Source organism: Musa acuminata, chromosome BXJ2-2 (genome assembly GCF_036884655.1).
Source record: "Musa acuminata AAA Group cultivar baxijiao chromosome BXJ2-2, Cavendish_Baxijiao_AAA, whole genome shotgun sequence".
In the NCBI taxonomy this organism is placed as follows: Eukaryota; Viridiplantae; Streptophyta; class Magnoliopsida; order Zingiberales; family Musaceae; genus Musa; species Musa acuminata.
Genome location: NC_088339.1, coordinates 27719247 through 27734115, shown reverse-complemented (window position 1 = coordinate 27734115; position 14869 = coordinate 27719247). Strand labels below are relative to the sequence as shown.

The following is a 14869-nucleotide window of genomic DNA, read 5'->3' as shown; positions in this document are numbered from 1 at the left end:
ATCTTGTGATGTTGAATTCATTGATTACTTGTGGCAAAATGTGTTCAAGTTACTTGAACAGATGAACCAGGTGGAAGACACAAAAAAAATCCTCAAGAATGCATGAATTCTGGAAGCTCTGTTGGTAGCTCATGGACCACTTCACTGCAGATAAGTAAAAGAAAGGTGGATTTGGCTAGCTCTTACCTTCAAAAAGGATAGGTTAAGAACAAAAAGATTCCTGAAAATGCAACTAAAAAAGGGCTAATTTTGATGCCACAATGGATTTGATAAAGAAAGAAGCCGCGGGAAAGTGTGTCAGATTGGAAGAGAATACTTAGGGATGATAAAGAGATTGATAGGAGGACATAATTGCATGAACATTCATGCTCCATATCGATCTATTCCACAGAATGTCAGCTATAAGATTCTACTTGACCTACCACGAAGAATGAAAACCAAGATGAATATAGTATCACGATGCATATTTGATAGCATATGACAAGCTATTAGACCATAGAGAGAGATTTTGATTTATTTGTTCACAAGAACTTGAATGTAGAAAAGCCCAGAAGGCAATGTCCGAGAAACTGAAACAAATGCAATCTCTTCACAAACATCATGAAATGAGACAACAAAGGTGTTCCATAGTAATGAAACATTCGACAATTTCTTTTCACCGTCTTGAATTCCTATGGAGATCAATGCTATTCTGCTATGCAAAAACCAGCAGGATCCAGCAAATGACAGGAGTGAAAAAGAAAAGGAAAGAAAGATTAGCTTTTTACTCGCAGGCCAATCAAAAACTCTAGTTGGACTTGGAAGTTGCTTGCTTGAACGCAACCGTGGGAGCAATCCGGCAGCGCCGCTGCTGGTGCTCCAGCACCAGCTCCCCTGCAAACCAATCCAATTTCTCCATATTTGTTTCCTCTCCGATCCTTCTCCCGCTGAATAGCACCGACTCCACATTCTTCTGCTTCAGCATTTCTTCAGCTGCCCCCAACAGTACCTCCACATTTGCAGGGCTTGCGTCGCAATCCATGTCCACTCCACACCTCCCCATGGTTGAAGGGTTTGCCTGTGATCAAAACCAAGATGCATCAAATAAGAAGAATCGGCTAAGACCATAAACAGAGATGGTATCCGGTGTGTTCATCTAGGGACAAGTAGGCAATTGATAGATGCATCCATAACAGGTTGGATTTTGTCCACCAATGCCATCTTTCCTACCAATGAACTAAGCATAACATGCAGTTCATGATCTGTAGAACAAAATATAATGGATGAAAAGAAGCCTACAACCAAGTTTTTCCTGCACTTTTAGCAACAAGTTATGTTTTGCCAAGAAAAGAACCGTGAAAAGGCTGAGCAGGGGCCTGAGACAGGGACCCAAATCCCCTGTTCTGAGAGGGGGGAAAGGCCATGGTGATGCCATTGCCTTGTCAACATGTGATCTCACAGTGATCTCGTATCAGGGAGCGCTGCTCTGCCCACCACCATTACCACCAGCGGCGCCGCCGGGCAAAGGAAGCCACCAGAACATAGACAGTTCACCACCATTGCCTCATCCTCTTCCTTTCCCACCCACGAAAGACAACGCACACGGAATGTAGAGGGAGAATGCACGTTTCCTTCTCCAAAAAGATCACATCTTTGGTCCAATTTGGGGCAGAAGAAGGCATCCCCACAGCCATTGAATGATACAGCGGACCCGAGGGCACCTAAGGCTCACGTTAACACCTGGGTGGTCCTCCTCCGCCTCCTCCTCCTCCTTCCGCCCCCAGCAGGCGTACGTTAGGTTTATGGTCTCATGTTAGCGTCTGAGGGTGTGAGAGGAGTACCTGAATTCGGACGTAGTTGGAGCTCCGGTACGGGCCGAAGGCCAGCGCCACGGATTGGTCCACCAGGTCCGCGGCGCCGTCGGCGGCGATCCGCGAGATGGGCCGGACCCACTCCCTGGCACCCCACCGCCGTAGCCTGCGCTGGTCCGTCTCCGGCACGACGGTGGTGCCGCTGCCCGTGCCGCAGCCGAGGGAGAGGACCATAAGGTCTTCGACGCCGCGGACGAAGGGGAACTCCTGCTTGTTGTGGAGGACGTGGGTGATGGCCGCCGCGGCCGGGTTGCTCATCGTCAGCCCGCCGTCGACACCGACACAGGTCGTGGAGCGGTCCACCGACCGTATCTCCGCCGGTTCGAACCTGCCTGGTTCCGCCCACGTGGCCCTGCATACCTCCCACAGCCGGAAGTCGAAGCTCTCGCTCTCCAGGGCGTCGGCGCGCGAGAAGACGAGCGGGGCGGAGCTTTGCAGGTCGTAACACGGGATCAGCACCGGCTTCACTGTATTGCGCAGCGTCAGTCTATCCCCGAAAGCCTCCTTCATGACCCTCTCCATGGCCGTCGTCGCGGTCCCTCCGCCGCCCCCGCCTTGGAACACTCCGCACAAGAACCCATGAGACGGCGTGGGGGAGGTCGGAGAAGAAGTAGACGCCTTTCGGAAGAGGCGCTTGCCGTGATCGGCGAGGAAGCGCCAGGTGTCGTCAGCGCGGAAGAGTGGGCGGGCGCCATCGCGAGTGGCGAAAAGCATGACGGCGAAGACGCCCCCGACGCCGGTGCCAGCAACAACGTCGAAGTAGTCGGAGATCCTGGCGTCGGGGTCGCCGGACTTGGACCTAAGGGCATGCTCGAGGTACGCGAGGGCCTTTCCCGGGAGTATCCCTCGCATCGCGCCGCCACCGCCTCCATCGATGCAGAGCACGCAGACCTTGCCCCTCTGGCTCCTGACCGGGGACGGCACAGCCGCGCCGGTGTCAGGCGCCACCGTCATGTCGGCGTCGGATGCGTGTAAAGGAGACGCTTTTGGGACCCAGAGCTGGTGGTCATCGTAGCCGAAGAGGAACTTGCTTTCCAGGATGGAAAAAATGTCGCAGTTAAGCTTGTCGGCATGGATGCTGGGCTCCTCCTCCTCCTCCTCCTCCTTCTTCTCTCCTCCACCCTTCTTCCCCTGGCGCACGGCCACCAGCATCTCCTCCGCAGCCGCCATCCCCTCTCGCTCGCTCTCTCCTCCGCTCCTCTCCATCACCTCCTCTCTCCCTACCCCTCCCGTCTCCTCGTCGGCATGTCGGGAAGACAGCGCAGGGCCTGCGAGCGGAAGGAGCCTATATATATATGACTGGATGAAGAGGAGGCAACAACACAGTGTAATTATAGGAAGTAGCTAAAACAGGGGATGCTCTCCAACTTGAGGGTGGGAATTGCCGCAACGACCAAACCGGATTGCTCCGCCTGCCTATCTAAGAAAGAGAGGGGCAGATGAGCTGCCTTCTTCCTCTCTTTGAACTCGGTCGGTCGGTCTGCTCTCTCTTTCCTTGTCTGCTTGTTGCGGATGTAGTTGATTAAGGTTGGCTTCTTGGCAGAGAGCACGCGAGTAAAGGAAGGAACGAGGAAAGTTGGAAGAGTGGGAATGGAGTTGCAGGGGAGGTGAGGGAACACAAAGGACGAAGATAGATTCAGAGCATGTCTTGTTCTACTTGCCCTGTAACTCATGCTTTTATTGCTTCTCTCACTCTCTCTCTCTCTCTCTTCCCAAATTAATAGTTTCTCCTCCTCTCTTTATAATAATAATAATAATAATAATATTATTATTATTATTATTATTATTATTATTATATAATTTCAAAATACTTTCACTATACAAAATTATATATTAAAAATGCTAAAAAAATAATTATATGAGATTATCTGAAGAAAAAAATTACTTTTTTATCGTCTGAGTTATTCAAGCTGGTCAAAAGAAAAAATATATATATTAATATTCAAGACTAACATTTCATATATTTTGTTGTTATTATTACTTTCAAGAAAGATAGATCTTTATGTCACAATAAGATTACGTAATTGGAATCAAGAGAAAGCCGATAGGATTCCACACGCATTTGGATCGCTCTCATATTTGGATATCCAAAATTAGGAACGATCGAAACAACTCCAAAGGGTTTTTAACTCACAAAACAATATTTTAAGAGGATAATATATTATCTTAAATAAAACACCAATTTCAATAAGGTTTTCCTAAAAAAAAAATATCTTTAAAGAGTGATGTTGTTGGCAGATCTTGATGGATCTATTGACCTTTTTATTTTTAGGTGTGTGATGACATTCCAAAAGATTATAGTGAAGCTATTGTCCAAAAGATCATATTTTTCTTTTTATACAAGATATTTGTCATCTTCAAATTAAATTATTTGAATATTTTACTATTTCAACTATTTGTCATCTTCAAGAATTTATCGGATGAAATTTGTAGTCGTCTGATGATTACTCATATTATTTTCATAATAGACAAAAATATCAAGAATAATTTTTTTAATGTAAAATGATAACATATATTAATTCCACCCATACTCATATTTAACGTTGACAATTGAAAATGTGTTACTTTCCGATAGATAGTTTGACTTATGACAGTAAGATCTTGGATTTAAATTCCGATAGATAGCTGACTTATAACTTATGACAGTAAGATCTTGAATTTGGCTATGTCAGATGCTTTTCTCCCCAACACATTCGAGAGTACTTTAAGGATATTCAAATCATTACGATCCATTGAATCTTAATTCGTTTGTAATATATAGACAAACTATAAATAAAAATTTATAGAAAAAGTCTATGTAAAATTCAAATAATTAAAATTATATCACTTGTTATTATTCCTGTAGAGATTAAGTTTTATAACTTTGGAAAATAAATGTGGATGAAGTCTATTCAAACAAAAACTATGTTTTTAGAGAGACATATACATATACATATATATACATGTATATATATATATATATATATATATATATATATATATATATATATATATATATATATATAATATGTATTATGCATCCATATTCTCGATGCCCTTTCTTCTGCTTTAGTTGATTAGATCAAGAAGAATACATGTAATTTAATCTTATTACACTTATTAAAATATATGTATATATGTTATTTTTTTATATTTGTAAATGGTATGGTTATGAAGGAGACGTTGGATCAACTACGTTGCTCACCACCTCATGTGGGTCTAATATAATGCATTACAGTGAACGTTACCTTCTCCAAACCCCTTCTCTTCGACGTTGTGTCTTCCTCACATTTCTTATTCGCAAGTAGCTCCCCATATCAAGGATGTATGGACAAAGAGTTTGTGGTCCAACGACGAGTATAGCTCATGACTTCCAACCCTATCAAACAATAGAAAGAACAAAAAGAAGAAAGAAGAATAATATCACGTACGTCGATACAAGAAGAGACATATTGCATCCCCTCTTGTTGAAGAAAAGTATAACATCATCATCCATCCTAATCCTCCCTTTTTCTTTTCATCCCGCTTTAATGATAGATTACGAGCTTTCAGCTAACGTTTGGGCCACACAACTTGTTCTCTCTCTCTCTCTCTCTCTCTCTCTCTCGTTCTCTCTCCCTATATAATATACATGGAGAGAGAGAGAGAGAGAGAGAGAGGATAAATGGGCCTGATCTGAGCGACTACAACAGTAGTCTGGTCTGGGTTGGGCCTTGGTGGGCCATGGACTTTTACGTGGACATCTCTTTTCTTATGCAAGTATTATAGTAATACGAGGAGTATCCCTTTTCCTGGTGTCATTTGAGAGTTATAACTTTACATCTTTGGATTACATTCTCAATCATTGATAACACACCATAATGCTGGTGATTAAAGCATCTCACCCTAATAGAAAATCCTAATTTTAGTTACATTATGTTCAGAAAATCCACTTTTAGATTACAAATTTTTGGCAAACATGAACTCAGGCATGGAGGACAGGGCTTGCCCCAATCAGTGATGCCTCCTCCAATTCATTGTTTCAAAACCTCCTTGCCAACTTAGGATGAGAATGGTCCCTACTCCCATCACCACATGATGGCAAGGAGACATCACCATGTTCTTGTTTAAGGCTTTGTCTTGTCAATTTTGAGGTTTATCAATCACTATGGAGAATTGATTTTTGTTTTAAGCAATGGTGTCCCAGTGCAAGTTCACTTGAAAGCATTTCACTGTTCAAGCTAAACTTGAGGTTATTGGATCACAATCTCAATACCAAGTAGCATGAAAACTGAAGCAAATTCCCATCTGAACTCCAGTGATGGAGTTGCAAATGTTATGCATCATCCACCAGTTGAATCATGTAATTGGGAATCAAATGAAAGGGCTTGGAATGCAAGTCTTTTTCTTCATCAGAAAAGCAATTGGAAGACCAGATCTAAAGAATGGAGAATGCCATTCACATTATCTGATCTAGAAATGCCAAAGGTGAGGCACTGTCCTCTATGAATCCATGTGGATGTCTTGTTAGGTATATATCATCTGCATTTGTCTCAAAATCAATGCTATGTGAAGGTCTCTGAAGAGACATGTCAATGTTTGGCACATTGTTTGTATATATGTGGCTAATGGACAAGATCATGTATGTGCATGAGTCATCATCACAAGAGATGCACTGAATGACTTTCTCACGGAAAAGATTGATTGCGAAGGTGGGTGTAGATATTGAGTAGACAAATTTTAGAACGTCTCATCAATCAGTTCCATAATGGACTAAAATCAAAATCGAGGAAGCTACAACAACAAAGAAGTGAAGGGGAAAGAAGAAGAGGGAAGAATAAGGGACACTGAAGCTTTACATGTGTAGAAACAGAGGATGCCATCTCTCTTTCTCCTGCACACACAGCTCAAGCTCAGAGTGCGTGTTATGGTTCTGCAGAGCACTCTTCATGGAGCCACAAGGAGAAGCCAAGGAGAAGGACGTACAGAGCTAGCCACTGCAGAATCCAAGAACCAAGGCTTCGTCGTGCCGTTACATGGAGAGTGATGGATCTCCCTCTGCTGGCCTCATCATCCCTCCTCTGTTTGTAATCCATCGATGCCCTGTAAAAATTACATATAGATTAGATCGAAAGATCAAGTTTTTTTTTTTTTTCTTTCTTGCTCCCCAAACTAGTAATTTGAACAGTAACACAATTCCCAAACAAATCAGACGAAAAAGGTTCCATTTTTTTATTGATATGACAAAATCATTGGAATCGACGGGCTAAATCTTTGAATTTGAAGGAATAGAATCGCATTTCTTTTCGTTGGGGAAATCCCAGAATCCGATGAAACAGAGCAAGTAAAAAGGGTTTATAGAACCCTAGAAATCGGTGTTTTTGAAATGAGCCAATAGAAAACCCTCTCAAGAATACGATCGAAGAGAGATGGAAGTTTGATCGGTACTAACTGAGAACTTGCTCGGCGGAGAATCTTCTGGAGACGTCCTTGCAGAGAATCCGCCGCATCAGGTCCTTGGCCGCCGGCGACACCGAGCGGAATACCCTCGGCGGGAACCTGAGGTTGGCCCTCGCCACCGCATCGAAGATCTCCACCGCTGTTTCCCCATAGAACGGGGGCAGCCCCCCGGCCAGCATCATGTACATCACCACCCCCACGCTCCACACGTCTACCTTCTCCCCGTAATCCCTCCCGGCCACCACCTCCGGCGCCACGTACCACGGCGTCCCCACGATCCCCTTCATCGGCACCCGGCCCCCGTCAGCGCCCACGAAGCACTCCGCCGACCCGAAGTCGGCCAGCTTGAGCAGCCCCCTCGCATCGAAGAGTACGTTGTCCGGTTTCACGTCCCGGTGCACCACCCCCCTCCGGTGGCACGCGGCCACGGCCTCCGCCAGCGCGGCCACCACAGCCGCCGCCTCCGGCTCCGCGAACGGCGTCCCCTGGCGAGCAGCGATTCGGTCGCAGAGGTCGGGCCCGTCGAGGAGCTCCAGCACCAGATGCACCCACTTGTCGTCCTCGTATGCGGCGTGGATCTGCACCGCGTGGGGATTCCCGGCGGCCGCAAGGTAGTGGATCTTAACCTCCCGTTCCGCGCACTCGCGGTCGACGTCGTCAGCAAGGAGGCGCTTCTCGATCGACTTCAAGGCGAACTCCTCCCCGGTCACGGCCGAAATGCAACGCCGAACCAACCCGAACCGGCCCCGCCCGATCTCCGCCCCGATCTCGTAGTCCCTCACCAATCCCTCGCTCATAGCGCTTCGTTCCGTTCTCGGTATCCTCTTCTGCAACTCGATTCCATGGCCGCTTGGCATACTTATAAACAGAGAAGATTCTGGTCACCCGCTGGGAATATTCCCACCCATCTTTGACCACGTGGACGGTTCTATCAAAAGAGTCTCTGAATCAGACGGACACAATAGCCACGAATATTAGCTTTCCACGGTCTTTAAAGTGAGGCCCATTGTTGTATTATCCCCCAGTTGCCCATCGTGGATCCATGACCGTCAGATGGGATGGGGCAGCAAACTTAGAGACATGGACGGTGGCAATAGCGAGGAAACGGGTGTCCCCGATTTTGACGGCTTTTTCCGGGAAGTAATTGGACGTTGCGGAAAGGGTCCCACGAGAGCGTTCCGCGCGAAAAGCCGACGCGAGGGGGACCCACGCGAGAAGTGGGCGTTGATTGGGACGGGACACGTGGGTGGTGCCGGGGAGTTTCGGTATGGTTTGCGTCGGGGACAAGGCGTGAAAAGTAGGGAGCTCTTCGCCATAAGCTATCGTCGTGGAATCGATAAGCTGGTTGCGTTTGACCGTCGCGATCGCGTGTCGCGGCCGTGGCTGAAGGAAGCATACGGCCTTCTGCTTATCGCGTGGAAAATATCGTGCTTTGAATGTCGCGCAAAGGTGGATGCCGATGGAGGACTTGAACGAGCGAGCCTGGAGTTACACGTGGTGTTGAAGCGAAGGCTGCGACGTTCTCTAGAAGATGGCAGGAGTCAACACCACCCACACTAAGATTAAGCTTAATTAGTGCCATCAATTTAACACCAAAATTACATGCGTAGCCAAGAACAATCGACATAAGCTACTCAAGTAACTTAGTTCTAATTACGTCACGAATCGTACCGTTCGAAAGATTCGGGCTCTCCGGTAAGCTGTAAGTCCAGTGGCAGGTCACGTCAAAGGGCACATCAACGAATGAAATGAAGGAACGGGTGGCCAGCTGCCATACTAAGCACTCTGGGGTTTATTATTATGTGTTTCAATCAAATTTGATAAGATATATTAAGAATATAATTAAATTTTGATGATGATTATTGGTCAATAAAATAAAAATAAAATTAATGATATTAATTCTCAAAATTATTTATCTTAGATTTTTTTGCTATCTGATCTTTTAATAACCTAAAATCATATAAAATATATAATAATTAAATATATAAATATGTAAATACGTGAGTATACGAATTCATCGATCATAAGAATTCTGTGAATAATAGAAAAAGAAAAAAAGACGAGTGTAGTTATCTTTACAAATCCACGTCGTTACAAATTTCAAATTCATTATGCCTATAAATCAGATAAACTTTTTTTTTAAAATATTTTATAATATTTAAATATATATTATTATTATTTGATTTTAAATTTTAATATTAAAATTCGTTCGTTTAATAATAATATATTATGATTTTTATGCTTATATTTGACTCTTATTTTGGCATGTGGCTCTCACCGGGGCTGGAAAAACCAGGGCGGTCAGCTTATGGTGTGGAATGGAATTGGATCAGTCGTTCTGTACACTTGAAGACACTGTTGTAAGGTAGTATATTAAACGTGGGCTTCCGTTTTGGGGCTTCGGAATTGGTCAGAAGATGTGCACATTTCTCAGTCCTTTGAAGAAATGTTTGTAAATAATTCCTCCTGAGAACATGAGTCAATGATATGTTGACTCGGAAAATAATCTCTAAAGAAATCTGATTAATAGATACCCAAAGGCAGTTAAAAGAGGTAAGACACACGAATACTAAAAAAAATTAATCCACTTCCATCCAAGCTAAAATTTGTAATATGTTGATTTAATTCCACATCTGAAGTGGAAGGAGACTTGAATTTAACTTAAATTATTACTTTTAATTTAAATTTAAATATTTTAAATCAGTGATTTATAATCAATAAAGTACCAGATCAATTATCACATTGGTTTCGGACATAATAAAATTTACTACAGTAAACCAAAGCTAGCAATAACTTAAATTGACTACTGATAGAGAATCTGTGCAACACAGCTAGTCGGGAGGCATCATATGATCATTGAGAACACATATTCCAGCATCAGTTAGCTAGACACATTTCAGGATTTTATGCCCAAATATCTAATATTATTATCAATCTTCAGAAAAGTTTTAACATTGAAGCATTTCTGAACCTGAATCAGTCTCTGATAATTACAAACAATCACAAAAATGGTCACTTGGCTAATTTCTGAGTTCGACATGTTGCATTCCCATAGTCTTTGTGTTCAAGTGATTAAGCAAAGAAACAATTTAACTCGTGCTTCTATTCCCTAAATAATGCAACACCACCATCCATGATCAGAGAACACACTCACATGTTTCTGGTTCATTGTTGCATTGGCAATCTGGAAAAATCAAAATAAAAAACATAAATAGATTCTGTTAAAATCAAGACCAACTACTTGATAAATCTCGGCATAAAACTGGATTTATGGTGACATCCCTGCCTGCAGTAACTTGAACAATAAAAGTGTTGGCCCAAGTATTCTAAAATGCTCACTTGATCTAGATGCAATAGAAATGAATGCCATGAAATAAACAATTTGGGATTTAATATCTTTCTGTGTGGAGCCATGGGTACAGCAATAACGAAGTGAATGCCGACGCCAAGTTGCCTGCGGAGAACAACCTTGGAAAGCTATGAAGCTGTTCTAGGGTAGCTTTGACCTAGCATCAGAAGAGTCACAACACTCATTTGGGCAGCTAATAAATGTATGAATCAGAAACGGTAAGTCTAAGCAGATGCAACTATAGTATGGAGAAATACTACATCAAGTTTAATGTCCATCAATTCTGTACATCCCTTACCAGAATGTTGGCACTTGCAGAATAAGCCTCCCCTGTGGAAATCTAATGTATTTCTAGATTAGTAACAAAGAGAAAGCTTTTATTCCATGATCTTAAAAGTACTCGATGTTTTGCAACTTGCTTGAAGACTAGTTAGCTACATAAGCTATTTTTATCCTGCCTATATCAACCTCACTTTATCCACGAAATGTTTGTCCCGCTATATATTTGCACCAATATTGTAGTAACAAAGGCTGTTCGATTTCATACCTTTACCAAACTCCATAACACGCCAAGCAAATACTTCCTGAACCCATTGATATCCTAATCATGTGTTAAAGGGATTAAAAAGTTTTCCAATGGTTGATTTGAAAATTCTAGCAATTTAAAAGCAACTTTTTTGGAATATATTCTTTAAGATGTCTTAAGTCACCATAATTGAAGCATTATTTTGATGAGCTTTTATGGCTAGAGATCTTAGGTCACCAAAGAAATGAACACCTTTTATGGTTAGAGATCTTGCCCTACAAAGCATGTTATTTAGTCAAAATAATTGGCAATAGCAAGGATTACAAATTGGCAATCTTCAATTCCATTAAACTACAACTTGATATGATATTGTCTCTGTTATCTATGATCTTGTTTCTTCAAGGCAAGAAGGTATCCTCCTAGAGATATTAGCAAGAAAAGATGTTCAAAAGAGATATGGAAGGAACAAGAGAAGATAGAAGAGGAGAGAAGAGAAAAGAGGGTTAGAAAGGAACTGAGAAGGAGATAATATTTATAACTTTAATTCAGATATAATCTAATGCCTTTAAGGCTTACCATGGCTCCTAAACATAGCAAGACTTAATCGGACTTGAGTAAAGGACTTAATTGTTGTCTTATTCCATATGTTACAATAATCCATTAAATAACTAGCCTAACTATACTACAGCCGCATTAAGGTTTATGGACAACATATCAACTCTAAGTAGAACTTTAAAAACCATCCAAAATCAACTTAGAAAATAAGGATGAAAATACAACAATATTCCTAATCCAAGTGTGCCTAGGACTCTTCTGAGACAAAATACCGAGTTGGAACTCAATAGGATCAGGCTAAGGAGCCACTCCAGAAACTTATGGTGCAATCTGATGCATAAAAAATTATTAACTGGTTGAAAGGGATGAGTGGAGTTCCGTGGGACCACAGATCAATGGTGGCAGATATTTTGGAGTTGGCACAGTAACTCATTGTGGTACAGTTTCATTTTGTCAACAAAAGTGTGACAATTATGGCACATAATCTTGCTAACTTGGGTAGAACAGGAAGATCAACACTAACCTGGAGAGTTGAGGATGCTAACAATTTTGTAAATGGACACTCACTGAGGGGTGATATGACTCAAAGTTGAATGAACAGTTTTTCTTTTAAAAAAACACTCGATAGGATCTTAATTCAGATATTTACTTGAACCTTAACTTGGGATTTAATTTGAATGCCAATTTGAACTAATCATCTTCTACGGTTCTACCTTGATGCAGAGATTGACACCATCAGTGGACCCACCCAAGTGCTATAGAGTCTAATAAAGATCTCTATAGTCTATTTTAGGCACTAGCTTCTATGGAGTTTTCTAAGTTGATGAAAGTGAATTACTTGTTAGTATTTAGCATAGCAACAAGATCCAGTGTTCTTATCATACATAAATCAACCCATAATGTTGTCATCACTTATCGATGGATAACTCCATGTGAGAGGGAATATTTTGATACCAATCGCTATTCGCCAACTGGCAACCACCAAGGAGCTGATGTGGAAGACAGTGGGACATCTACATGACATAGAAGATGATTGGGCTGGCAGCCGACACCCCCTCGGTCGTCCTCTGCTAGCGCAGTGCTGCAGGGGGGTGTATGGCTCGACGCCGCACCACGGATGGTCGTACCAGTCGATCCGCACCTCAGGAGATCGTACAAATCGACCTGTGTCTCGGGAGATCATACCAGCCGACCTACGCCGCAGGGGGTCGTACCGGACGACTGTCCACATGAATGTGCCACGAAAAGATGTATAGGTAGTCCCTAGCGACCGTAGCCCCATCCCAAAGGCTTTGTAGGTATAAAAATCAATCACCGATACTTGAACAGGGATCAGATTCTGAACCTCAAAAAGGCTACAGTCCCCACTCAAAACTAAACCAAGTGTCAGAGGGGTCGAGTCGAAAACCCCCACCTAACACTGACCTGTTGTGCAGGGCGCCGAAGAGATCGAGCTCACTCAAGCACCATCTTGGGACAACCCCTATAACTCCTGTCTCCCATCTCGCCCTCGGGAGGACCTTCCAGGATGACCTTACACCTTCGAGACAGGACCGACTCGTACCGACTCCCCGTCCACGGCATCAAGTTGTTAACACCACGAAAAAGGATTGTTGTCCTAAAGAGTAGCAACAAATTCGTTCCATATAAATTTTTTGAAGAGTTAATTATTCCATACCTTAAGGTTCCAACATTATTGTTCTATGCTTTCGAACTCAAGTTCCTCCTTAATAAGATAATAGAAGTACGAGTATCCTCTATGATTCAAATTTTTTGTATGAGAAAATATTCATCACTTTGCTTTCCTTAAGATGCATGAAACCTTTTCTTAAGTTTGTGCTCTGTTAACTTCTTCACTTCATTGGCACCTTCGAGATAACTTCTTTTGCAAATTTGCCGTTTACTGTTTCTTCTAAACTTGTTTCTTGTTTAAGATTTTGCAAGTTGCATGAACTTAAAACTATTGAAAAAATATCAGCCTTCCTACCAAACAACTTGGCTTGGTAGGCTTTAGGTAATCTCTCTCCTGTTTAGGCATCCAGTAGTGTAATAGGCATCCTGGTGACATAAGTAATAAGAATGAAAGAAGGAAAGAATAGCAGCTTACAACAGCTTGTTTTCAAAAGGGGGGATGAAGTGATTCATGCCAAACATCTCTTCCGTTCCAGGTATCTTAACCATCTTCCTCCATAGACAACCTGATATATTCTCTATTCTCTATGTGCAAAGCCGTCCCACTCTGTCAAAGTAGAATTTTTCATATTCCTGCATGAATCAATATTGAAAAGGAAAGGATCACGAGTTTTGAATTCCAGAAATTTATCAAGATTGAAAAGGATAATAAAGATATTTCATGAAAGTTTGGAGCCTTTTAAATTGCAGTGTAAAAAAGCCCTCATTCTGTACATGTGACAATTGTCAGGAGCAAAGTTAAGAAAAACCAAATAAAAATAACAGGAAAAAAAAATACCTATGCGACTTTGAGAATACATTTACACCAGAAACTATCTAACTATTAGAATATAAAGAATTTTTTTAAACTTGCAAAAATATCATCAAATCTAAACCAAATATAAACAACAATAATGGTCAACTCATAGTTGATCACTCTACCATTCCTCTATAATTCTCTATGTTAATACAATATAATTCCCACTAATTTTTATTTTATTATAAAATTCATATATCAAATAAGAGATTTATGGGTATAGTGAGTAACTGAAATTATTTATTGATCTTATTTTGCAAACTTCAAACTTAAAAAACAACAACAACAACAACAACAAAACCATAAGTTCCAATTATTTGGGGTTGGCTATATGAATCTTTTGCTGTCATTTAGTTAAGTTTAATTAAACTTCAAAAATATTATAGTAATTTCTGTTTTATTCCAAATGAAAAGACTACCATCACTGAATTCAATTTGAATTAACTAGAATCAATTAGTTTATTGTAACTTATTAAAATAAGATCAATCTAATTAAATAATTGTTTTCAGCCAAAAACCAACAAGCCCGTTAAGATTAAACTAACGCTAATATATTGACATACATTTCAACGTAGGATACTATACATCTAAAGAGCATGGAGGTCCAGTTTTGCAAACTGTTGTTTCAAAAATAGAGGTGCCTAACTTCTTACAATGATATACTTAAATTTTACCTAAACACA

General features: G+C 41.7%; 2 protein-coding genes across 3 annotated transcripts; both read right to left on the bottom strand.

The window, feature by feature from the left end:
* Positions 1-570: 570 nt before the first annotated feature.
* Positions 571-3527, bottom strand: LOC135605763 (patatin-like protein 6). 2 transcript variants are annotated; one of them, XM_065096218.1, is made up of 3 exons: positions 3219-3527; positions 1821-3118; positions 571-1057 (listed from the first exon to the last, which is right to left on the bottom strand). In XM_065096218.1, exons 2-3 carry the CDS (start codon positions 3054-3056, stop codon positions 788-790), a joined length of 1506 nt encoding a protein of 501 aa, XP_064952290.1. In that variant the 5' UTR covers positions 3057-3118; positions 3219-3527; the 3' UTR covers positions 571-787. The 2 variants fall into 2 exon arrangements, with proteins under 2 accessions (XP_064952290.1, XP_064952291.1); XM_065096219.1 differs by having other exon boundaries at positions 1821-3527.
* A 2952-nt stretch (positions 3528-6479) lies between these two features.
* LOC135605762 (phosphoenolpyruvate carboxylase kinase 2-like) lies at positions 6480-8084 on the bottom strand. Its single transcript, XM_065096217.1, has 2 exons — positions 7261-8084; positions 6480-6911 (listed from the first exon to the last, which is right to left on the bottom strand). Exons 1-2 carry the CDS (start codon positions 8063-8065, stop codon positions 6841-6843), a joined length of 876 nt encoding a protein of 291 aa, XP_064952289.1. The 5' UTR covers positions 8066-8084; the 3' UTR covers positions 6480-6840.
* Between the last annotated feature and the right edge of the window lie 6785 nt (positions 8085-14869).

Bases quoted from the DNA above. Each gene is read 5' to 3' on its own strand.
- LOC135605763 (XM_065096219.1), bottom strand. From the start codon at position 3,056: ATGGAGAGGAGCGGAGGAGAGAGCGAGCGAGAGGGGATGGCGGCTGCG. The intron at 1,058-1,820 runs GTACTCCTCTCA...TTTTGATCACAG, and splicing joins CCAACTACGTCCGAATTCAG to GCAAACCCTTCAACCATGGG.
- LOC135605762 (XM_065096217.1), bottom strand. From the start codon at position 8,065: ATGAGCGAGGGATTGGTGAGGGACTACGAGATCGGGGCGGAGATCGGG. The intron at 6,912-7,260 runs GTTAGTACCGAT...TAATTTTTACAG, and splicing joins CTCCGCCGAGCAAGTTCTCA to GGCATCGATGGATTACAAAC.